The 25,711-nt window shown below is 38.2% G+C and overlaps 2 protein-coding genes across 2 annotated transcripts in view; one reads left to right on the top strand and one right to left on the bottom strand.

The window, feature by feature from the left end:
- Positions 1 to 25,711, top strand: part of LOC128544493 (dedicator of cytokinesis protein 2) — a 134,609-nt gene that overhangs the window by 58,965 nt on the left and 49,933 nt on the right. Inside the window, exon 26 of the mRNA XM_053514644.1 lies at positions 4,452 to 4,547. Within this exon, the coding sequence (XP_053370619.1) occupies positions 4,452 to 4,547 (96 nt within the window). The remainder of the gene's footprint in view (positions 1 to 4,451; positions 4,548 to 25,711) is intronic.
- Positions 5,807 to 25,711, bottom strand: part of LOC128544501 (uncharacterized) — a 34,120-nt gene continuing 14,215 nt past the window's right edge. Inside the window, exons 2-4 of the mRNA XM_053514657.1 lie at positions 19,321 to 21,124; positions 17,441 to 17,515; positions 5,807 to 7,367 (exon numbers count right to left, since the gene is read on the bottom strand). Of these exons, the coding sequence (XP_053370632.1) occupies positions 7,205 to 7,367; positions 17,441 to 17,515; positions 19,321 to 20,846 (1,764 nt within the window). The 5' untranslated portion in view covers positions 20,847 to 21,124 and the 3' untranslated portion in view covers positions 5,807 to 7,204. The remainder of the gene's footprint in view (positions 7,368 to 17,440; positions 17,516 to 19,320; positions 21,125 to 25,711) is intronic.

The raw sequence follows: 25,711 nt of genomic DNA, 5'->3' as shown, positions 1-25,711 counted from the left end.
TTTACTCTCAGGTTGGCTTCCCTCCAGGTCAATATAAATGTGATAAAGATATATTACAATATAAAACTACTATAGACAGTGATAAAGTAAATATTAAATAATCAATTCAGAATATGTTTCATTTTCAGTTAAAGGTCATGGTGCAGAAGTCTTAAGCCACCACTTATTTCCTTATATTTTGCTTCAAAGAGCTAGATTTTCTAGTATTTTTTCATTTTTGTCTATTTATTCTTGAGGAACAGTTCTCCAGGCTTTCTAAAGTACTTCTTTGTCTCTTACTGTATGTTCAGTCCAGTTCCTGTACCTGATAAGTTTCAGACCACACATGGCCTGTCAATCAATCAAGTATAAACATGATAAAACAGTAAGAAACAAGTGCAGATAAAGAGGAATGATCAGGCTGGTGATCAGTATACTGCTGATGCTGAATGCTGAGTGGTGGAAACAGATGAGAGGGGAAATGAGGTTGCTGCTGCGGTTATTTCATAAACAACCAATTTGAAATTGTATATTTAGGCACTTTGCAGCCTTTCGCAGTAAAACATTTGTTTCCTTTTTATTCATGTAATTTAGATAATGTAATTTGATTTAATATAACGCAATGAGGGGTGACTCAAGACTTGCACAGAACAGTATATGCTTATTAATAATCTGCTGTGTACTGCTTTTTACATTCAGTGAACTGATAAGCATAGAATGATCACAGGACACTGCTTATTCATTAGTGACGTTAATTAGGCTAATGATTTATAGCTGCATTAAAAATATATAGACATGTAAGGAACTATACCTACATGGACAGCTGATTGAACATAAAGCAACTTGATGTGTATAACTTTTGGGAAAAAGGCCAAACAGACAAAATTACTGTTTTTTAACTGTAGGGTTACAAAATGGAACTAAATTATTGAAATGGATTGTTAGCTGAATTAACAGATCATTAGCTCAATTAATAGTCTCTTATGCATGTGTCCTGGTAATGGCTCATTAGTATTGTGATAGCACTTTATTTAACAGTTTGGTAACTACCTACTAATTATTATGGGTGATTTTTATAAATTATGACTAAGGTCTAATATGTACTTTCATTATGTGTATCCTGGAAATTAAAGTAAATGAAACTTACACTACCGTTCAAAAGTTTGGGGTCACTTTCTAACTCCATGATCGTTCCTGATTTTTATGTCTTTCTACATTGTAAAGGAATGCTGAAGGCGTCCAAAAAATGCATTAATCTCTTTTGAACAGTTAATGGTGAGATGTGTCTGCTACTTCTGCTCTGTAAAGACTTCATAACGCCTCTAATCTGAGGTGCTGTTAATGGGTCATTTTTCAGGCTGATAACTCTAAATGAACCTCTCGTCTGCGGCAGAAGTAGGTTTTGGTCTCGCCCTCCTGGGATGGTCTTCATGAGAGCCAGTTTCATTATGGTGCTTGACGGATTTTGCAAATGCACTTGACAATACTGTTTTTGCAAGAACTGTTACAGAAAGGTTGACCTCTGTGTCTTAAAATAACAACTAACTGTTGTTTTTGTTGTTGTTACGTACTTACCTAATTCCATATGTTTTATTTTATAGTTTTGAAATCCCCAGTATTGTTGTAGAATGTAGAAAATAAATCACTAAACAAAAACAAAGAAATTTGCAAGTGACCCCAAACTTTTGAACGGTAGTGTGTGTGTAAACTGCAGGGTTGCAACTAAACAGCAATGTCATGGTTCATATTTAATTGATAGTAAAAATAATTTCCAGAAATGCATAGTATTACCATCTCAGGGAGTTTTTCCTCAGCTTGCTCACCAGGGACAAACTGACCATTTTGATTCATACAAATTCACATTTCATACAAACCTAAATAATTCTTTAATATTAATAAGAGAAATAATTTCTAAAAGCACTATACAAATAAAATTGAATTGAATTGAATAGTAACTGATATGAATTCAAGAATTCAAGATGTAACTTATGTGAACATTATACTGTACATGAAATTATTTTTGCCTATAATCTTATTACCTATTATTACCTATATATTATGTTTAAACAAATGAGGCAGTTTAACAAAAATAATGTGTATCTGTCTGTGTATCTACTTTATATTCTATCAATACATAATACATACAAATTGATGTAATTCATGCATCAATGTAATGGAATTGAGGGCAGGGTTTCCCCTCGAGTAAAATATGTAGGTTGAAAAAAAGAAAAAATAATAATATAATTGTAAATAAAGGCATGCCTTTTGGCCTTGTGTATGAATTACTTACATGTGCAAACTTTATTATAGAAACCTAGACATAATATCAATAAAAGCTACACAAGCCAAAATCTCTCTTTTTTTATGTAAAGGTAATTTTTGGCTATTTGACTGATTATATAGAATAGAATAGAATAGAATAGAATAGAATAGAATATTTTTATTGTCATTGCAACAAGAACAACAAAATTAAAATTGCCATTCCTTTGATGCAAATAACAACATACATATCCTTGTAAATTGAATAAATAAGACGTAATAAGATGTAAATAAGACTCTTATGTAAATAAGACTCTTTTAAAACAGAATAGATCGCAGTTCTCAGAATAGCTGCTTTGTGCTAAAGGCTGATTTTATCAAGCTGAGAGTGACTAATCTATCCTCTCATTAATTATTAGGACTAAAGGCTAAAGGCAGTCATTATTGACATCATGTCCCTTTGAGCTGGGGACGTTAGCAGTGCACGAACATGCCACAGTCATGCAATAGGATAAAACATCATCACTGTTTTAATGAGCACATTCCTGCTAATTTATGTAAAGGTGCTATTTAAATAACGTTTTAAGGTTTTAAAGCTTAAGGTTATTGTGTCTTTGGTTTGGTTTAATACTTTAAATCTTTAAACTGTTTTGCTTTGAGTGCAAATGCTAGTGGAAAGTGTGAATTTCTAAGAGAGAGAGAAAAAAAGGCAAAGTAATCAAAGGACAGAGTGATGAGCATTGAAGCTACAGTCATAATTGATGCATCCTTCTCTGGTTATTATAAATAACAGCAACTAAGTGGATGATACAGTTAAGTGGATGATACACTAAGTGGAAGTATACAGATATTAGCTCGAATGCCATGCAAGACAACCTAGTCGATTTGAACAGATTGTTATGGTATGTGGGTTGAGACGGTACATCCATCCTCTGCCCATAATTTCAGCGCTGGCACTTCTGTGCTGCAGTGTTTAAAAGGAATTTGATGTGGTTCTTGAAGTTAAGCTAGATTTTAGCTGTCAGTGCAGAACACACTGCATGTGACAAGCCTGGAGCGAACTCAGATCCACTCACCAGGATGGAGTCACACAGAGCATCTCAGACAGCTGCTTGGTCTGGATCAAACAGGTTTCATTTGGTCAAAGTTACAGTCGAAAACAGAGGGAGAAAGCGCCAGAGGCAAGGCTAATGCGTATGACTGGAACTGAGTGCCGCAGTCTGGGAAGACTCGTCATCGTTTCAAAAGATGTTTACAGCTTATCAGAGGATACTGATCATATAGGATGTCATGGCTTAGAAAGTTTCACTCTCTCTCTCTCTCTCTCTCTAAAACACACAGATGTTTCTTATATACATTTTACTGGGAGATGAAATGAAGTTCCTGCATACAGTCAATGACTTTATCTAAAAAAAAAATTGCAGAAGATGAGAAACATCAGTCAGCAGAGCCTCAGAGAATCACAAAGACGAGCTTCAAATGCAGATCAGTTTACTCATCTTTTCAGGGCCTTATAGACACACACCATGCACAGGAACGCCCCATCACCCCCAACCACACACACACACACACACACACACACACACCCTCTTCATTCCTTCCTGAGCCATTATGATTTCCTCTATAATGATAGTGTTATTGAGGTCTTAATTATAACATTTTATGTGTCTCTGTGGAGTATAAAAGAATATTGTGTGTGTGTGTGTTAGTGGGAGGAGATTGTGTTTCAGTGAAATGCTATTAAAATTTGATGTCACTTACCAGCCATGGCCCTGGACCCATCCTGCCCCCTTTTTTTTTTTCCTCTGCCAGGACAATTCATCAGGCAGAAAAATGCTTCCCATTTGTCACATCCAAAATGCCCCTTTTAGTAGTTTGTTGTCTCAACGACCACCCGAATCTCACTACCACTTGAATTACTGCTTGGAAAGTGCCACTTTTTAGAAGGGTGATTTGAAACATGTTTGTGAAACATTGCACATTTTCAACATTTAACAACTCAACATTTTCTGCAGTTGAGAACAAAATACAGTCATCTAGTACACTCAGTAGGCAACCTACACAGGGCGTGCTAACGCATTATTTGTACCATGCTCTCACAGAGGTGTGAGTGTATTAGTAATGTATGCTATGTTTTTTTTCATATGGTTAAATTTGGATTGTATGAATTAATTCTATCTCTTGTTTTCTTTTTTTCCCCTGCTTGATTAAAGGGAGACATATTTAAGCATGTTCAAGACATTGTGACGTCTCTGCTGAGGACTATAAACCGCACGGTCATCACCATGGGCCGAGAACACGCCCTCATTGTGAGTCCCTTCCCCTTTTGTCTTTTTCTAATGATGTGTTGCATGTATTGTTGTCTCAGTAAAGATCAGGTTAAAGCCATTTGTGAAAAAATCACTGCTTTCTCAATCCTGTTTTCATCACTAAGTTGTTTCCTGTTTAATCATCCTGACTGAGCACCAGGTGAACCATTCAAGCAGGCTGGGTGTAAATTGGGCTTGAAAAGTCTCTCTTAATGGTTCATTTTGAGCCGTCTGTGATGAATTGTTGTACGACAACAGCAACAACACATTAGTTGTGGTTCCTACCGCAATCCTATTCCTTACTGCGTTCACAAGTGTTGCTCAGAAATAAGGACAGCGGTGCGTATTATACTGTATGTGCATGTTGTAGCCTTCGCTATGTGTCGGACACACAACATATTTCAGCAGACTGGAAACAATCACTGCATCAAAATACATATTTTATTCATATCATCCCAAATAAACTGGTTACAAACAAGCTGTGGCTACAGCTAAAGGATGGCATGGGGAATGTCATTTTAGCCTATTAAAATAGCAGCGTACAAAAATACATTAATATGGATGTGTTTACGATCAAGACAGTAAAACAGTGGAAGACTGTATGCGTGTGTGTGTGTCTGCGTGTGTGTGTGTGCATCCATTCCACTAATGAAGTCACACTGTGAAACTATAATGCATATACATTGCAATTTTTCTCATCTGTGTCTTGCACATGATACATTAGTCTCAAAAAATATATTGCTATGGAGAGAAACTTGGACAGGTGGTAATGTGACAGAGCAGGGTTTAAAAAATTACTCCACTTTTTTGTTATTATTTTTTAAATCCTAATCTCTATTTCTGCATCTGGAGCCCATGTGAGATTAGGACATGTTTCCCTGTATTTTTAAAAAGAACACCAGGCAGGAGTTCAAAACTATGAGGGTGAGTCAAAAATTATCCGCACTCCGGTCAACTTCTGGTGTCCTATCAGCGATCTGGGTTTTTTTTGTTTTTTTTTTGTGGTTTGAGGGTGTATCTGGTGCTGAAACAACTTACAGAAGATCATGGATATCTGCTAACAAAATTTGGCAGATGCTCCAAGGAAGCTAAAAGTTTCTTAAAGAGAATCGTCACTGGTCACGAGACAGATTCATCACTACCAGCCTAGGACTAAGGAGTATGGAATGGAAACATCCTCAATCGCCGCCAACGGAGAAAAAGTTTAAAAGTCAACCATCAGCTGGAAATTTGGTACCTATAATTCTCAAGACATTCTCAAGGACCAGTATTGGAACGTTATCAGGAAAAAGGTTCAACAATCAACAGTGTTCATTCTAGTGAGATGCTTGTTGAAGAGCTGAAGCCTAAACTTCGGATTAAATGCAGAAGACTGCTATCCAAGGGCGCTGTGATCTTCATGACAATGCACGTCCACACACTTCTGCCCACACTGTCGACACTCTGCAAAAACATTGTCTGATCTCACTCTATCAGATTTTAACCTGTTTGGTCTCTGGAAGCAGCGTTACGAGGATGAAGATTCAGTTGGTGAACAAGTGAGAACAGCGAAGCATTGGTGGCAAAGATCTAAGCCTAAATTTTTCTTTTAATGAGGCAGTATAAAAGCTTGTTTAAAGATGGACAAATGTATTGAAAAGCAAAGAGATTGTGTCGTGTGGATAATGTTTGACTCACCATCATACAACTTTTATATTTGAACAAAAAGGGTCATAGTATGAGACAGTCATGTAAAGTCATTTTAAAACTCTTTTTATGTTGTGTTGTCCTTTTAAATGTTTATGTTAGTCTGTTGGTTTCTGGGTTACCAAAATTGGACTGGGCTGCATGGTTGAGACTTATTGGTCTAATGGTTTGGATAAAAATAATGATATGATCACCTCTGTACTGATGTAGTAGATAAGTAATTAGAATTTTAAAAAATGGCACTAGCAATCTACACCCACTTGCTAAAGACTTGTCATGCTTGAACCATCGAAACAACAATGATGGTATCTTCCGTATTCATAACAGGATTCCTAGATCCATTTAGTCTGCAATTATTGCTGACCAGGTCTACATTTCTCCTTCACTCAGGGAATGCAGTGATGACATATCGCTATATAAGACAGATTGCCTCTACTGGGTTAGCGTTCTGACAGTCACTGTGAAGGGCAGTATTGATTGAATCACAGTTCTGTCACTCATCAAGAAGCCCTATTGACTGCAGTCCCTCCATCTCTTGGGTCTCTTGGGGCTTTAAATATGTCTTACAGTTTCCATTATTTTGGTAGGCGTGCCTGTCTGCTTTCTAAAATGAAATCATGAAATGGACACACAAAAAAATCTTGGATTGTAAAAAAAAAAAAAGCAAAAATCAAAGCCATTTTTCTCGGGACTTGGCCATATGTGATGTGAGATTATTATCCTTTTTTTTAATGTAAATTTTCATTTCATGGACAGCTATGCTCTAAAAATGAACCAAATACTTGCATGATGACTGTGCTGGTGTAACTTCATATGTAATTACATGTTCAACTTTTCCACACCTAAAAGCCATAGGCTCATAGAGCTGTTCCTTGGCTACGGTCAAGTCTCCTGTAATTGGAATGCACAAAGCCTCCCGCTGTAATAGCGATGCTCAGGGTAATCGTTGCCTTGGCAGCCATTGCTGAAGCCTATAGCCACCAGAAGCACTTCTTTCGCAGTTTCTTGATGCGGTTCTTGTTTCGTGGCCTAGAGGGGTCAGCTTTAGGGAAAAAGGGAACATCGTACTCCATATCCAACGCCTCAAGGACACTCTGGAAGCGGCCCTCCTGCAGACGGAAATCATGCTCCACACTATTTGAAGAAATAAAGAAAGAGAGAGAGAGCGAGAGAGAGAGAGAGAGAGAGAAAGTGATTAACCTGTGATCTCAGAAGGATTAAGAGTTCTGATTTCACCTTCATAAATGCAGGAATGAAGATATAAATGACCCATCTTGACTCAGGCAGCTTTATCCATATGATATACAGCACGTGGATCACTGCTTTCCTACAAGCTCAGCAAATATTTTTGATGTAACTATAAACTTTTATGATTTAATCCCTTTGGAGGGAATTAATCTGAGTGCACAGACTGGTCAAAGTGTGAAAATTGTTGCTGTAGCAGTTTTGCAAAAGGTCTTCTGGTCAGAGAGAAGTGTTAATCTATTACTACTTCTATAAGGCTATAATTTTTCTATATTTAATAATTAGCTTAGAACAATTCTAACTGATCAGATAAAAAAAATTATTAATTATATCTGTGGGGGCAAAAAAGCTAACAATAAACAAATTGATGAAAAATGTAAATACTAGCCATGATAGAACAGTATCAGAACACTCAGTGCATTACAGTTTGCTGTGTACAGGGCTAAGCCGACAAAGAGTTCAAGGTTGTTCTGGCCTGTCATGGTTGTGCTGGACAAACAAATCTGATCCATAGAGGTGCCAGCTTGCAACTTATAGACCTTAAAAGATCTGCTGCTAACGTCCTGGTGCCAGACACCACAGCACACCATCATTTTAATGGGGTCATTTCTCAAAGGGGTTCCACCTGTTTTGGCGTCACAGTAAGAATCTAAAACATTGAAACGTGTTTTCAATGTTGTCTAATGGGTTTAATGTTATGGCTGATCTGTGTATTTTAGTCACACAATGTAGTGCATAACTAGAAGCATAATGAAATATAAAGCCAATCCCAGAAGATTATAAACTCAAACTGAAATGAATATTTGCCTTGGATAAACACTAGTTATCACTCCTGTGATTTTTAAAGTTTTTTAAAAGTGTTTGATTTTTATGCTCTGCAGGCTGAAATTGCTATGTGCTGCACTGTTAAACATTGCATTACTGATGAAACGTGTGCATTTCTGTGGAACTTCATCCTCATGTAGGTGGACATTTTTTTTTTATTCATCCGTAACTTGCCGGTTTCACATGAAGGACTGCTGATATATCCAGTGTGATTTAGTGTGTAAATCTCAAATAGGACCGGCATTAAAAATTTACTCATCATCCATATCGCTTTATCCTGTATACAGGGTTACGGAGGACTTAGGCCACGAGGCGGGGTACACTCTGGATGGGGTGCTAATCCATCACAGGGCACACACATACAGTATACACAGACTCAATTGCTCATTCACGCACTACGAGCAATTTGGCCTTTGGACTGTGGAAGGAAACCCGCCAAGCAAACATGCAAACTCCACGCACACAGACCCGAGCCAGGAATCGAACCCGGACACTGGAGGTGCAAGGCGACAATGCTAACCACAAAGCCACCATGCTGCCTTATTAAAATTTCAGTAAAGGAGATATCATACTGTATGAGAGCATTATTACAAACAAAACAGCAGTTTTTCAAGGCCAATATTTTGTTTTATCAGCATCCGACCTTAACACCCCTCTCCTTCCATTAGTTCTGCAAATATGCACGTTTATGTAAAACGCTGCTTGCTGTGAAAGGTTTTACACTGAAATCAAAAGAAACTCTCAGAATAAGAAAAGCGCATCAGTATTTTTTGCCTTTTCTTCCATTGACTTAATGTAAAAAATATAACATAATTCGTCTTCATCTCCGTTGTTTATATACATTCATGCAACCTTTAATAAGATCAAGACACACCAGGAGAATGAGGCATTTCTTTTTTCCATATTCATTAAATCTAAATTCCTTTAAAATATTTAAAATGGTTTTATCCTGGGTCGGTTTTCTGTTATTGAAATGCCATTATTAAAGTGGAATTTATGGCTTTGATTTTCATGTAATTTCTGGTTATCATTATTCATTTGCGCTTTGTAGTCTGTGCTTGCCGTGATAATTAATCGATCGTACTAGCTAATATGTTACTCAGAAGAGTTTAACTAAGCAAAGCTTTCCTGTCATGCTAGTAAAGAATGATAGACTTCGGTCTGAAATAAAAAAAAAAAAGGTAAAATAAGACATATTTCATCTAATCTCTGAAGCAGCCATGACAGCCTGTTTGTCGTACCTAAGACAAACAATAGGCCAACATGAAACATTAATCACCACTTGTACTCGCGCACAAGCACACACGCGTTTACGCACATGCCTTCATGTTAGCCGGGAGCCGTATACTCATAGATCACTATCCTGCTTCTTATCTTAACAGCTCTCCCAATTCGCCACCCCATTCGCCCCTTTTGTCTACATCCCACCATGTTTCCTCTTTTCTGACCTAAGCCTTTCACTTGCTGTCTCGACTCAGTTCCTGCACAGTTGTTTCTCTTTTTTCTCTTCCACTCGAAGCCAGGTCGTGCTGGTATTGGAACAATATTGTTGTTTTTATCTTTGTTAGTGAGGAGAGGTACATAATGACCTATTTAATCCCGAAGAGGACTGCATGCTCCAATACCAAACATACTGATATCTATGAGGGGCCAATCAGTCTGTGTTTGTGTGTGTGTGTGTGTATAGGAGTGAAACAGAAAGGTTCTGCACTCTGTAGCCGATACCACTATCGACTTTTGCAGGCCAGACGAATCTAAATTATGCTCAATACAACTAATGCTGTTAGGAAGAAGGAAGCAGAGCACAGGAGGAGAGGATATTGTACAGATCTTTCTATTAGAGTGAAACTCACTATTGAAATATTATTTGTAATTTGTTCATATTTGCATATTTAAGGTTTATATACAGATACAATGAGGTGACATGATTACTTTTTTAGTTTAAGACATGGCCACAGATTGATATAATGAGGCTACAAGGTCATGTTTTGGGGCTACAAATCAAATGAGTCTAAAATAAAGCATGAAAATGAATTGCATTACGGCATACATAATCCATGGCCTCCAGGAAATTATTTGTCAGAAACCGAGGAAAGAATTCTATTTGTATACTCGTCTCACAGCTGCATCAACTTCATTGTGTCATTCATCGATTCAACTAAAGCGTAATATTAAAGTGGGAGTAATTTCCATTCTCAAATTTCTGTGGAGCGCAGGATCTACTTTATTTGATTTCCCTGCACTTACTTATTTGAAAATAACTGGCATGAGAAAGTGAATAAATGCGCATTTAAATGTTTAACGTCATTTTGCTTTTTAGTTTTGCTCTGCATTAGTTTACCAATTAAATATACAAGTCAAACCAGCACTTACAGTATGATGAAATTGCTCACGAACGAAGGCATAAAACTGATTGGTATTTACAGTGCAGAAAACTTCAAGCACAGCATGGTGATGCCACAGTAAAGCATTTAAATGGTGCAAATGTTTTAAAGAAGGCTGTACATCCGTGAACTATCCAGGCCGAGGTGGCTCAGAGCCCACTTGCCCATTACTGTATAGGAATTCGTCTGAGAGTTATTGTGACATTCCCTGTACTGTCCTGACCTTGTGGCAGGCCAGCTTTTCAGATGAGAAGCAGGCAGCCTGATCATGATTATATTGAACTGAGAAACCTTCTAACCTGATTGTATCCAAGCTATAGTGTAACACAGGGATAAGTGCATTAGTGTAGCAGGTGATTTTATAGAGAGATCCATCCATCTAGGAAAAGTTAGTCCAACTACAATGGAAATGACCTCTGGTGAACATTCACACACTACAGGCAATTTGAGAACTCCAGTAAGCCTAATCTGCATCTTTTTGGTTTTCTGTTGGAGAAAACCAGAGTATGCAGAGGAAACCCACCGAGCACGGGGAGAATATGCAAACTCCATGCACACAGTCCCCACGGCGGGATTCGAACCCGGACCATGCATGTGCAAGGCAACAGTGCTAACCACTAAGACACTGTGCTATCGATATAGAGTGATAAAGGTAGTCTCTGTTATTTTGAACAAGCCTGAAAAAAGTTCTTGTTTGACTTGACCGTACCCTGGTAAAATAAACGTATTCTTAACATCATATCAACTATGAGTGGTTTACGTCCAGCATGCCATTTTTGAAGTCTATTGTTTTCTGTGGTTGAATGTCAGATGTTATTCTATTGAGCAAACTGTGCACTACATAGATTCTCCAACACTATTATGTACCTATAAATCATCTCAGAAAAGATTTACAAGCTGAAAAAAGAAATCTGTTTTCAGGTAGACCGAACAGTAAGGAATAAAAACAGCACTGAGGTCACCCTTCCTGTAGGAGAGCATTATCTCAAGAATAACATCAACACCTGGGGTCTCATTTATCAAAGCGTGCATAGAACAAGTTCTAATTCTGTCCATAAGAAACACCAGTATGTTTTAGGAAATTGGGATTTATCACGTGTGCATGTGCAAAGAAGTATGAATCAAACAGTACATTGCCATCCTTATTTGCATAAATAAATGCCCCCACACTGGTGTACAGTATATAGTACAGTACATTTCTTTTCTTTACAACGGAAAATGTATTGCTGTTTATAAACTATTGCTCTAGGCATATCTTTAAACACTAAGGTTGGGTGAAAATTCTTCAATATTGTTTTTTTTTTCTGCTACTGTTTTTTGAAATGTAGTGTACTGTGGTGTGAGTGATATAAGAACACATAAAACTAGTTGGGCAGGAAGTGCCAGACCGGTCTCTAATTTTATGATAAAATGTCCCTGTGAGTGAAACCCCTAGAGTAGGAAGGACTTGAGTGTGAAGAGGGATGCTACTGTGTTTTTGTTGGCGTCTCTAAAAGTGGGACGAGCAGCTCTACAATTGCTAACGAATTTGACTGATGATCCACTCATCACTCAGAAATAAAGAGTTTCCCACTGTCTTTTAAAACATTTTCTGTATCAAGCTGTGTGATCTCATGATGCCTTTCATCATGTTGTTGTGAGCACTACAGTCAACAGTTACTGCCAAATATGCTGACATGATTGACAATAAGTGGGATCAGAGCTCCTCATTAATCAGTTTACTCATGATTACACATTTGCACCATATTTTTCTTCATGCACGCAGTTAAAAGTAGTTCTAAATATATGCACATCCTCACAAACAAAAATAATTTGATAAATGACATGCTGCTTGGAAATCTGCATGTGTAAGCTGTTCACACAGAATTGTGCGTACTCACAGTTGAAAAATTAAACTTGCTTAGATGCTAAAACTTAGCAATTAGCCCAAACAGATAGCTTCAGAAAAGTTAAACTATACAAAAAGTAGAAAAAAAACTTTTTACTCTAAAAAGTTGTTGCTTAGACGCCATGTGTCATTTTGTCTGATCGAGATTTAGCTCTTTTTTATACAAGAAATAAAGACACTGTCCACTTGTGTTACTCACTGTTGAAAACAGAAAAAGCCCAAGAGCAATGTCTGCACGCGAGCTACCTTTAGAGTAAGCTGCCGTTTACTAGTGATGTATTGTTTGTGAGAGGGTTAGCACTTTGTGCTGGCTGTTTCTGGGTGAACTTTATTTCTGTACATGTCAGCAGTCCCCTTACTCTTCAATCAATACCCTTCCACTGGAAGCCCTGTTCGCCATCCGAGCCGTTTGTTAGAGTAAATAGTGAGGTGTGTGAGGCAGCAGGACAAAGATGATCCACTGCGCTACTGCTGGTTAAAGGCGTGCTGTGTGTTGGGAATGTATTACAGGAGGCGGTCATTTAACAAGATAAATGGAAATGAATGTTGTTAATGAAGCGTAGACAAAGCAGGCACAAAAAACATTAAAGCATGCTTATTGTATTTGTCAATGCTCATTTGTTATGCCTGGCCAATTTAATGAATATTTAAAAAGGTTTGACAAAATGAAATGTTGTTTTATTTAGCATCTTACGAATTACTGGACTAATTAGATTTGAGAGTTCATGAAATGTTTTTATCAATAGTTAGGCAAAAAAATTATCAGGGCAAAGTTGTAAAGTAAAGTCCCTATATTATACTAATAATAAGAGTTATACTAATACACTCACGGGCCACTTCACCAGGTACAGTACCTCAAATATCTACAGTAATCAGCCAATTACATGGCAGAAACTCAATGCACAGGTTCTGGTCAGGCCAGTTGAAACCGAGCATCAGAACGACAAAGTAAGGAACACTGAACATGGCATGGTTGTTGGTGCTGGTTTGAGTATTTCTGCTAATCTACGTACTGTCATTTACATTCACAACCATCTCTAGGGTTTACAGAGAATGGTCTGAAAAAGAGAAAATATCCAGTGAGTGGCATGAAAGTGTTGCCTGGTCTGATGAACAACATGAAAGCATGGATCCATCCTCCCTTACATCAACGCTTCAGGCTGGTGTTGGTGGTGGAGGTGGTGTAATGGTGTTGAGGATATTTTCTTGGTACGCTTTGAACTCTTGGTACCAGTTGAGCACTGATTAAATATCACAGCCTACCTGAGCATTGTTGGTGGTCACAGACATCGTTTTATTGTCACAGGATAACACTCCATGTCACAAAGCTAAAGTCATCTCAAACTAGTTTCTTGAACCTGACAAAGAGTTCACTGCACTCAATTCCCTCCACAGTCATCAGATGCTATCAGGCTATTATAGATCAAAATCTATAAGGAATGTTTCCAGCACCTTATTAAATCTATGTCAGGAAGAATTAAGGCAGTTTGGAAGGCAATAGGGGTCCAACAAGAGTATGCCATAAGCCATAAGAGTTATGCCATATTGTGGATCAGATATGATTGATGGATCTGAAAAAAAATGTGCATATTCATTTATAAGTTAAATCTACTGTATGCTATTACTTGGGAAGTGTTTCTTGGCTACAACAGTATATACAACCCTAATTGAACCCAAAGTGAGATATAGGGACAATCCATATCCATGTACACTACATGTACAGTACACTAGTCTACCCACGAAGGGGGATGAAGGGAAGATGGAAGAAATGTAACGGGGTAAGATGGATAAACTGAAGGAAAAGTGGATAGAAAGCATAAATAAATGATGTGCAAGAGTGTCTATGCTTTTAAAAATCTCTCTACAGTTATGCCTGTCTCCAGAGATAGATAGAAAGGTCGTAAGAATAATATTTATCTCCAGGAATCATAAGCCAGTGGTTTATTCTGGGCGAGAGATAATATGCTTGCTCTGTCTCTCTCTCTCTCTCTCTTTATGTGTGTGTGTGTGTGTGTGTGTGTGTGTGTGTGTGTGTGTGTGTGAGAGAGAGAGAGAGAGAGAGAGAGAGAGAGTGTGTGTGTGTGTGTATGTGTGAGTGCGTGTGTGTGAAAATCTGATAAAACAGAAAGGAAGAAAAAATTATGTGAGTGCAAATAGATCTTTTTGATTTACTATTTCAGCTATAAAGCAGACAGCGGAGTGTGTGATGTGGTGTGATGTGTGTATAAACCAAAACCACTAACAGCATTTTTTGCTTATCACACTGTATTATTTTGATAGGGAAAACTTGTGTGTGTATGTGGAGCATTGTTGAAGTGTGTGTGTGTGTGTATGTGTGTGTGTTTCGTTTCAATTGTTATGGGATAAAGCTTCAGTAGAAAAGCTTCCGAAATTTAATTAATTCCCGGGGCAGACTTCACCTTAGGGTGTGTGCATTTGTGTGTGTGAGTGTGAGTGTGTGTATAGGAAAGGAAGGGACTTGAAATTTGGAAGCTAGTGTGCGAGAATGTGTGCCTAAATGTGTATACGTGGTGATGCTGAAATGTAATTTGTGTCTGTTTGTTGGTTTGAGATTTCAAACGGTTCCGTGATGTTGATGCTTTTGATCTCAGCAGGACACAATGTGATAGAACTAGCAGAGAGAGAGAGAGAGAGAGAGAGCGAAAAAAGGGAAAATTTGTATTTTAAGGGGAAATTTCTCCACAGCGCACCAAAGAAACTAGAGACACAGACACTAGAACATCTCTGTGCTTTTGAGGACATCCAATTCTCCCGAAGTACACATGACTTTTAGTTTGTGTTGTGTGCGCACATGTGTGTGTGTGTGTGTGTGTGTGTTTGAGTGTGTGTATGAGTACATCTACATCCCATAGGGCATAATTTCTTTTAACAGCAAGCGTGAACCCGCTTAATGTTAATGATGAACCCTGCAGACAGCCTTCAGAGCTCGAAGCTGCAACACATTACACATTACCACTTATTGAACATAGCTTCTTCTTCACATAAATAACCTCCCCCACTAACACACAGCTCTCTTTATTGCATCCATGTGTGTGTGTGTGTGTGTGTTCAGCTTCGAAAAAACACATTTGATAAGTTACAGCGCATTAAAGGGAAGGTTGGTGAAAAATCAAATTTACATAATTACCCACTTAGGCCTATAGCGGATTGTTGATGTCTGCTGTTGGCTTCTTCATTTTTGCTTTGGAGCACCGAGGCCAAAAAAACATGAAATGGAAGTCTACATCACCCAAATCAGACTTGCTGACATGATTTTCGAAGGGAAGTATTTCTTGTGCATTTATTTAATCACACCACAGCACTGTTAAAATGATGAAATTGATTGGTCATAAGTGGTTTATAATTCACTATAAAAGCAACTCTTACCATAGTGCTGACTCAACCATAACAGCTTTTTATTAATGCGCTCGTTCAAATATGTTGTCTTTTTTAAAGTAATAACTTGAATTGACTTATGTGTCAGACTATTTACAAAATCTTTGCTTAATTAAAAAAGAATCGCTTGCTGCTGTGTGGAAGAGGCCAATTATTGCAAAGAATCAAGCAAAAAAAACACTAAAAACATAAAAAAAATGACTGGAATCGACATACAGATGAGGCTAATTGGCGTTCACAAATTACGTGTGAATGAGCATGTGAGTGTATGTATGTGCGTCCGAGATGGATTGGCACCCCATTCAGGTTCACCCAATTTCTTAACTCTTCTGGAATAGGTTCCAGGCCCACGTGGCCCTGTATACAGGATAAAGCGGTGTAGATGAGTGAGTGAGTGAGTGAGTGAGTGAGTCAGTGAGTGAGTGGAGATTAAAAAAAAATCTATAGTAGAAATCCCCCCTATGTTTAATAGTGAATGTAAGAGCATTTCTATATTCACACAATGTTATAAAAGCTCACATGATTGGGACTAAACAGTTGTGGCCATAAGAAAACCACTCGTTAGTGAAACTAATCAAGAAATTCAAAAATATTGGGCGTTGCAGCAATCGTAAAAGGTCATGTGGTCTGATGAGTTCAGACTCATCTCATGAAGCGATGGTATTGCTATAGTTGCTCAGGTCTAGGCTCAGCATTGCTATGTGGCAATAAATAAAGTCACATGATGACCTGACTATACTGGGAGCACAAGGAATGACTTTCATACATACACAACTGGCCGTCGCATTGTGTGCTCTAATCAAATATAAAGGTGATTGAATTAAATGTTTAAGTGTGCATTTTTTTTTTGTGGACAGACAGTGTATTTAATTACTGTACAATGCAGAGCAATTAATATGATGCTTTTCTGTAAAGTTTGGTGTTTTTCTTTTCAACACAAGAACTCGTTGTGTTTTTTTTATTTTTCTGTAACGAAACAAGCTGTGTGTTTTGTTTTTTTTTGCTTTCATGACAGTGAGACAATGAACAAAAGAGAGGAAACAGCTGTGTATCGGCTGTAACACAAGTGATGACAAGAATCAACTTGTTTTACAGACATTTCACAAAATTAAATCTAACTATAAAATGTTGAAAATAAGTATGACGGCTGTTAATTAATGAAAAAATTTAAGGAATAAAACACTTTGCATCATAATGTTTTGGAAAAAACAATCCACATTTTGTTGAGCTGCATCACACCACCATGTTCTCTGTATTTCACTTCGAAGTTATACTAGTTTTGTTAGTATAGACTATCAGTGCTATTTTATGAGAACAGTTCTTTTTTAAAGACTTCCAATAATCATTGCATACACCAGCCACTGAAAAGATAAAACACTACACATAACCTGTTTAATCTGGCTACACTGGAAGCAAGAAGATTTGTGAATTTCTCTGATTTTTGGTGAAGGATTTCTTTAATGCTGTACCTGTAAATAATGCAGGCTGTTTTCTGGCAGGTCGAGCAGTTGTTGATGTCCTGTCCTGTTCTGTAAGAACAGCGTCTGTGTAAAGACAGAAATAAATCATACACAGGAACAAAAGCCACCTACCTGAAGAGTCATGCCCAAGTATTGCAAATCTCTCTCTCTTGCACTCTCTCCCTTTCTCTCATTCTGTCACACACACACTCTCACACAGAGAGACCAGAGCTTTCTGTCAGACAAGTTAGGATGGTGTGGACAGCATTCTGAAAAGTGCCATAAAAGGTTATAAAAACATTGATGGACAGATTGAATAAGCAAACAGGACAATTTAGAGGGTAAGAAGCCCCGTGATGGAGAGATGAAAAGGGAAAGCTGACAAAATAAAAAGACGTATGAAGTACTTTAATAGATTGGTAAAGGAAAAAGAAAGAATAATAGAAAAAAGGTAGAAGTTTCGATTGATGATTTTGGTCCCTGAGGGCTTGCTGAAGGAATCGACAGGATGCTCCGTCATGTTCTGAAAGATCCTCGGCAAATGTCCTCCAAGGGCAGACTTAAGGTTACCAGTCTTTTGGACACAGCGTCATTACAAACTGTGTGAGTCATTACAGGTTCAATCATTTGGAAAGAAATTATTTTCAGAAGCATTTTCGTCAGTTTCTTTACCAAAATAGAAGATGGAACAATTCAGTTGCATGCCATTTCTATTTGTCACAACCTAGAACTTAAGTAAATTCCTAATATGCAGTAGTGATGGGAAGTGTGAATCATTTAAGTGACTCGGGTCTTTAAATCTCGTTCATCAAAATGAAAAAAAAATTTGAGTCATTTAGTTCATTACGTTCTTTTGATCAGGAAGAACAGATCAATTCTGTTTCCTGTGTACTGCACTGCATAGCGTCTATAGAAGTCACATTACAAAAGCACAAACGATTTGGAGTAGAAAAGTCTTTAAGAAAGAATCGCTCAATTCTGTTTTCTGTACATAACCTACGGAGGTTTTGCCCAGTAGAAAATGAACGAATCACTCTCTGAGAAAAAAATCGTTCATGAACGACCCATTACTAATATGCAAGCCAGAGGTAACTGAGACAAGGCAAAACTCCCTGAGGGAAATGCAATAACTGATGTCCAGCACAAAAATATAATTTCTCTAAAACCAGTTACTTTAAATTAAGTGCCATGGCAAAATCAGTACTTGAAAATGTTGTCAACTCCAAAATGATGGCACCACCTAACTAGGGTTGATTTGTACAGTGCCTTGACACAAATAAATGCTCACATAATAACTACTTTGTATAAATACTGCTTTATACTTGGTATTACCAAATTTTTGTGAAACAATTTAACTTAAATAATTAAAATTAAGATAAGATAAGATAAGATAAGATAAGATAAGATAAGATAAGATAAGATAAGATAAGATAAATCTTTATTAGTCCCACAAGTGGGAAGTTTGTTTTGCCACGGCAGAAAATGGACAGTACAAAGTTAAAAGTTAAGAAACAACAGAACAAAAGTAAAATAAAATAGAAAAAAAATAGAATACTAACAGTATAAAATGTATACTATAAAATCTGGATATGAGTTAAATATAGATAGATTCATTAAGTTTGCTTTAAGTCTATAAATACAACAGGTACGACATTATTTCATAAGATTTAATGTTTTTAGGCAGAACTGTAATGGAAATTGAGATCACAAGTTCAAAGATGGTAGCTGTGTATTTTTGGTACATCAACAGTACACAGTATACAGTTACTCAGTTATTTAGCTGTATTTTGTTCCATGTAAGTTGCATGTACAAATTCTACAAATAAAGACAGCTAAGCATAAGTGCATCATTTGGTACAGGGTTTGTATCAAATATTAGAGACTCTCACCCCTCGCTCATTGCTTTGCTTTTCTCCAGGTCCTGTATGACGTTGAGAAGAACCTTAATCTTTTCTTGGTTGGACAGCAGGTTCTCCTCAATGTTCTGCAGTAATCCATGAAGTGCTGAAGGCATCCCATTACAAAGTGGCATCTGAGCTTCTCCCATGTTCTTTTGAGAGGGCTGATCATCTACCAGTTTTGGTTTGGCGTCTGGGGCCTTCACGGTTTTCAGTCCTTGGTTAAGGGATTGGGTTTGGGATTTTATTTTGGTCTCTGAACCTTTCTGAACCTCTGGTGATGTCAGTTTTGTTGTTAATGTTGAAGGTTTGCAATTGGATGGGTTTTTACATGGGAGAGGGGGTGTGGTTTGTGATTCTGGCTGAATAGAAACGACAGGTGTTTTAGGGATGGTGGAGACAGATAGAGGAGAAGTAGCAGTTGTAATAGTTGCGTAGGTTTGGTTATTCGTGCACTCGGCTGTGAGCTGGACTGGATCTTTTGAGCCATGTTGTTTTTGAGTTGTTGTCAAATCTATCAGTTTTGTTTTTTTGGTCAATATTCCTGTCTGTAATTTGTGCGTTTGTGGGTGTTCTGATGTCTTTAGTTTTGGTGAATTTGTAGATATTTGTATTGTTGCAGTGTTTTTAATACATGTTTTGGTGTGTGATTGCGTGGATGGATCATTTGGCTGTGTGTTTGTTTCCTTTGTGGTTCTGTCACATTTATCAAAAGAGTTCTCTCTGTGTGTGCTCTCAGAATGACTGTAAATGACAGATGTGTGTGAAGTTTGAGTTCGGTGTGTGTCTGTAGACCTCTGCTTCTGCAGTTTGGGTATGTCTTTTCTAGGTGGCATTGGAAGGGTCATGCTTCCTTGAATCTGTCTGGGTTCTTGTTTTTGGCATGCAGATGCCGTGCATGGTGGCACTTGTGATTTTTTTCCACATGCTGTGCATGGTCTGGATGATGTCATTACACGGCAAGGCCTGGGGTGTGTGGCATATGAGCTTACACTCCCACTCTGCACTGTGGGGCATGTCTTCTCCCCTTTGAGTGATTGACCCCGCCTCTGAATTCGCATTTCTGTCTCTCTTTGACTACCCACTTCAACTGTCTCCACCCCCTCACTACAGACTCCTTCTACCAGTTCAGATGCTACAACGCTGCCATTGATGAAGCGAGGGTTCCGTTTAAAATTTCCTTTGCATCCTGACAGGTGGGTGTTAGTTTGGGTAGTCTTGATCTGGCAGTAGACATTGCCATCATGTGATGTTTCATCTTGGGATGTTCTACTTGTGCAGTTTCGAAATTGTCCCAAGGTGGGTTTCGCTCTGTCTAGAGACATGGTTTCCACAGGGACAGAATTGCCACAGACCGTCCCTGTTGGTTGACTCCTCCTCTTTAGAGAGGGCAGTGACCGTAGTCCCGGTGATGTCTGCACACCCACACTGCAAAGAGGTCCCCATTTCTGTGACAGAACTCCTCGCCCTCCCAGCGCTGGCACCGGATTAGTCGTGTCAGCGGCCTTCCGGCCCATGGCCGGTGCCGATTTGCTCAACCCCCTGAGCCGCAGCTGAAGGGGGAGGGACCTTTCTTAGTTGGCATGTCTTTCAATCCGAGTTTGGTTGTGTTTCATAGAAAACCAAGTGTGTGGGTGGGAAAGATTAAAGTTAGCATGTCCTGGATGCTTTCATTAGTTGGAAAACATTGTGTGTCTCAGCATTTGATGATTTTGTTTCTTATTCCTTAGAGGCTATTTGACTGCAATTACATGTTCTGCTTGATTGGTCTCCTTGACTCCAGATGTTTTCCTGCCTGTCAGAAAAAAGGAGAGCACATGTCAATGAAGCATTCCTAATTAGACTGTGTGCACAATATTTTAGCCTTATAGTCTCACAATTTTTTTTCAAAGTTGTGACACATAGCCCTGGCTTGTACGTACTGGCATGCCGTTCTGTGTGTATTTACTTCTTACACCGAGTGTCTCGGGTATACTGTAGCATCTGGATATACTATCATCCTGACCATAATAAAGTGCTTACCAAATGTGGGTAAGAGTGAGTGAGTAGCATGTCATTATGAAGATGGCGGCTGACTGCCTGGTCAATTGACAAGCCTGTGCATTTCCCTGCTACTAACACACACACACACCCTCTGTTGAGCTGATTTGTTAAGAGTATCTTCTTCCGAATGCATAAGCTTACAGATATGCATAAAGGCTGAGTGTAACTGTGATTGACAGTAGAATGTTTAATGCCATCCCTCCGAGAGCACAGCCACTTTCCCTTCTGCATCTCAATTCTATACACACACATTCTATAACACTTTTTCTGTTGTGCCACTTAAAAACCCTTTCTATAGTACTTCGGGAAAAAAACATGCATTATACAGCATATTACATATACCAAATGCACATTTAAAGCTCTTTTTGAGTCGTGTACTGTATACCCAGTACGATCAATTACATAACCGCATCATGAAGTCTGTCTGGCACTAATCTGCGATATCTTCTTTTAGAGACTAGCCTCCTGTTGTGCTAGTAGGTTATTAGAGCAACATTTTTGCACCATAGACCATTTCTGAAATGCCACCATTCATTTAAACCCACATTCTTAACAAAATAGTTTTTTTTACACATGAATAATAGATTTCACCTTTAAGATCGAGGTTTTGGTGCCTCACTTGGAAGAACAAATGGAGGGTTAGAGTTCTTAGAAGAAGCTTTCTTTCCCAGCAGGCATTTCAAGTTTCTGACGGTTTCGCTTTGTTTTTTTTTTTTTATGCACTTTAAGGTAAAGGAAATGTTAAAGAAAGGGAATCCGCCCCCCTCCAAAAAAAAAACATGTTTCCCTTGTGTAACGTATAAGTAAAAAGCCCTCGAGCTCTCTGTTTGCGGAAAATGCGTCTCTTTGGATATTGCTCGAGATTGCATGATAATAAATAGGAACAACGGATGCCTTTTAAAAATGCATGCCCCATAAACCTTTTTTTCCCCAAAGGCTAAGTTAATTTATTGCATTTCGGTGTAATCCTACAATGAATTATTAGTTAACTACATTTGTAGACTATTTCTCTCACTCTCTATCTCTTTCTCTCTTGTTGTAGCTCTTCAGATATTAATCCCGTATTACGCTTTATCTTCCTCCTCCTTAGTCAATCTCTCACTTTTCTAAAATTGAGCATGTCTCTTTTCTTCTCCCAGAAGTAAGCACTCTCTCTTACAGCCTTGTAAGCTTATAGTATCTTGTCCTGTGCTAAGCCCCACTCTCATTGTGTGCCTGTGTTTGTCTGGCTGGCCGCGTGTCTGCGAGCATGTGTGTATGCGAAGGGATGCAATTTGGGGGATCGTTAAACTAATATGCTAATGACCCCCATTAGCCCCGGACAGAAGGACATTAATAAAAAACAATACAGAGTACACACCATAAACCGTATTAGAAACAGGTGTGTGTGTGTGGGCACAAGAAACGTGTCCCAATCAAATAGCGACACAGATGCATGCCCTTGTTTCTCATTAGGTTGTGTACTTGTGGTGTCCTTGATTAGGATGCAGAGGAAATGGCTGGTGTGTGTGTGTGCGTGCGTGTGTGTGTTTGTAAGAGAGGGAGAGAGATTTAGCAGAAGTATAGGAGCTAATTTGTCAAGGACTTGGGTGTAGTAACCTTCATTTCCATTTGTGATCCAGGTAGCCCATCTCATATAACTCCACAGCAGATTCTGCACTTTTGCTATGATATACACCAACACGGTCTGTTTTATACCTGCTGTTTTATAATAATGAATATGGCTTGTGACTCACTTGGTATGAAAACACACAGGAGTCACATACTCATATGTTCAAAAAATGTGTAATTTCTGTTTATTATGATTCATATAGAGTTTATTATATGCATTGACATGCATTTGGTGTTTTAGTTCATCCTGACGGGATTCACTGATCTGTGCAGGCCAATTGATTTTTTCTTCTACAACCTTGGAAAAACCGTGTCCCTTTGTACAGGGGTGGTGTCTGGAACAGATTTGTGCCCCTTAGTACCTGTTAAGGGGAAACCCCTACTCATCCTTTATACCGCTTATCCTGTACAGGGTTACGAGAGGCCTGCAGATTAGCCCAGGAGACTCTGGGCACAAGGTAGGATGCGCCCTGAATTCATCATGGACCACAAGCATGCACACACTCGCGCATTTACACACCCACTATGGGCAATGTGGAAATCCCTAATCTTGTTGAGCCTAATCTGCATGTCTTTGGACTGTGGGAGGAAACCTAGGGTAAACGTGCAACCTCCACGCACACAGACCCAACTTGAACCCTTATTCCTGGAGGTGTGAAGCAACAGTGTTAATCATAAATCTTTTATTACTAAGTGGTTTATGTTCATCACAGATATTAATAAAACTTACATTTCCCACATTCAGTCACTTTCCGGAACAGTATAATGGCAGGAACATGATCTGCAACCCATGCATTTCTTTAGCAGAATTAAATCAATCAATCAATCAATCAATCAATCAATCAATCAGTTGATCAATCAATAAAGGAATCAGTCTGTCATAACAGCTGTTTATTCTAATTTGTGCATAAGTGTGACTTTGGTTTGTTTTGTGCTCTGACTTTCTTTTGATTGACCCACATATAGACACACACACACACACACACTGCCCCAGTGCACCCAATATTGTATTGCTGTCATGTCTTGTCATTAATGTTATGCTGTGCTTCACTCGCATTTGAAAGCGATATTAAGCTTTCATCCTTCACACTCCCCTCTCTTTATCTCTCCTGCACTACTCTTCACCCTTCAAAGCGTCCATGATCTCTCTATCTACTCCAGTGAGGCATCATATTTTCGTCCTTTCATCCCTGCCTTCCCTGTGGATACTCTACGGTCTGTGCTTGTGTGCATTTGCGAGGAAGGACAAGTGTAAGTGCGGCCTGAGAACCATATACAACGAAAGGACAGTTGCACAACTTTGCTACACTGTGCCTGCACGGTTGCATGCTTGGGTCATCATACTTCTGCCTTCTGCAGTATGTGAATTTAGTTAGTGTGTGTGTGTGTGTGTGTGTGTGTGTGTGTGTGTGTGTGTGGTCTTTTTAATTTGGATTGCAGGGACCATAGCCAGCAATCAATAATCAGGTAGCTGTAGATGAAGCACTTTGTCACCAATCTCTCTTGCTCATGCTCTCTCACTCGAACACACTCAGAAAGAGAATACACATTAATAGACAGAGACATGCATAAATCCCAGTTGACAAAGTACATGTACATAAATCTGCATGCATACACTGTGTGTGGTTCGTAACTCTAACAGCTGCCCAGCTCACTAGTGGGATTTGAATCTTTCAGCTCTAGACTGTATGTTGCACCACAATGAATCCTATTCATGTGTGTATTATAAGCTCTGGTTGAAAACACTGAGCTGTAAGTGTAAGTGAGTCGATAAATTAAAAGCTCAAGAGTTTTAAGAAGCAACTGGAAAAACATTTTGGTTTTGATTTCTAACAGGTATTTTACCCTGCTAGTGTTTAAAGAAAAATTATCTACTCCATTGTTTTATTTATAGTTATATATTATGTTTGCAGGAATAAAACACCATGCTGTTACATGACAGCAAAGGGTGAAATTATTTCCATACCACAGTGATTTGCTGGTTTATGCAATGTTAATTGGTGGAATTTGATGATTTAGTGATTTGCAAGTTCTGTGTGACAAGTTTTTGATATTGCTTAGTATAATTGATGACATTAATTTTCCCTATTTTTACAAAGAAAACTTTACAAAGCAACATGACTGTTATGAAGCAATGACACCCAAGACTATTTCCATAAATGTTACACACAAATCTCTCAGGGACACACTTCAGATGAAGATTACATGAGCCGCTTTAAAAACAACACTGTTTATTATTGGGTTTAAATTATGTAAAGCATCAGCCATAAAAGTCCCTGTATATGAGCTGTTAATTAAAAACAATAATTCATTAGAATGAGCATATTAATAAAAAACATATATTTCATCTTACAGCTAAATCTACTTTTAAAGACAGCCTAATATACAAGGACAATGCATAATCATATTTGAGAATTTAATAATGCATATTAACTGCATTAATATATAGTTATATATAGTATATAACACGTATTCATTTAATCAAAATAAAGGGTTTAAATAAAAAATGGGATGTTTTTAAGCATTTGGTTTGCATTTAATGGATCTAAAACATCAATTTTGACATCAGTATGCTCAGAGAATCCACAATAACAATCTTGTTAATTTGCTCATTTGCATAATTTGGTCTTCTGTGTATTTAGTGAACAAAGGCCAGTGGTGGTGCAGTGATTACAAAAAAAAAAAAAGCAATCATTTACCCATCTATATTATGCACTGTTTTAGAAAT

This window comes from Clarias gariepinus, chromosome 2 (genome assembly GCF_024256425.1).
Source record: "Clarias gariepinus isolate MV-2021 ecotype Netherlands chromosome 2, CGAR_prim_01v2, whole genome shotgun sequence".
Classification (NCBI taxonomy): Eukaryota; Metazoa; Chordata; class Actinopteri; order Siluriformes; family Clariidae; genus Clarias; species Clarias gariepinus.
This window is presented reverse-complemented; position numbering and strand designations above follow the sequence as displayed.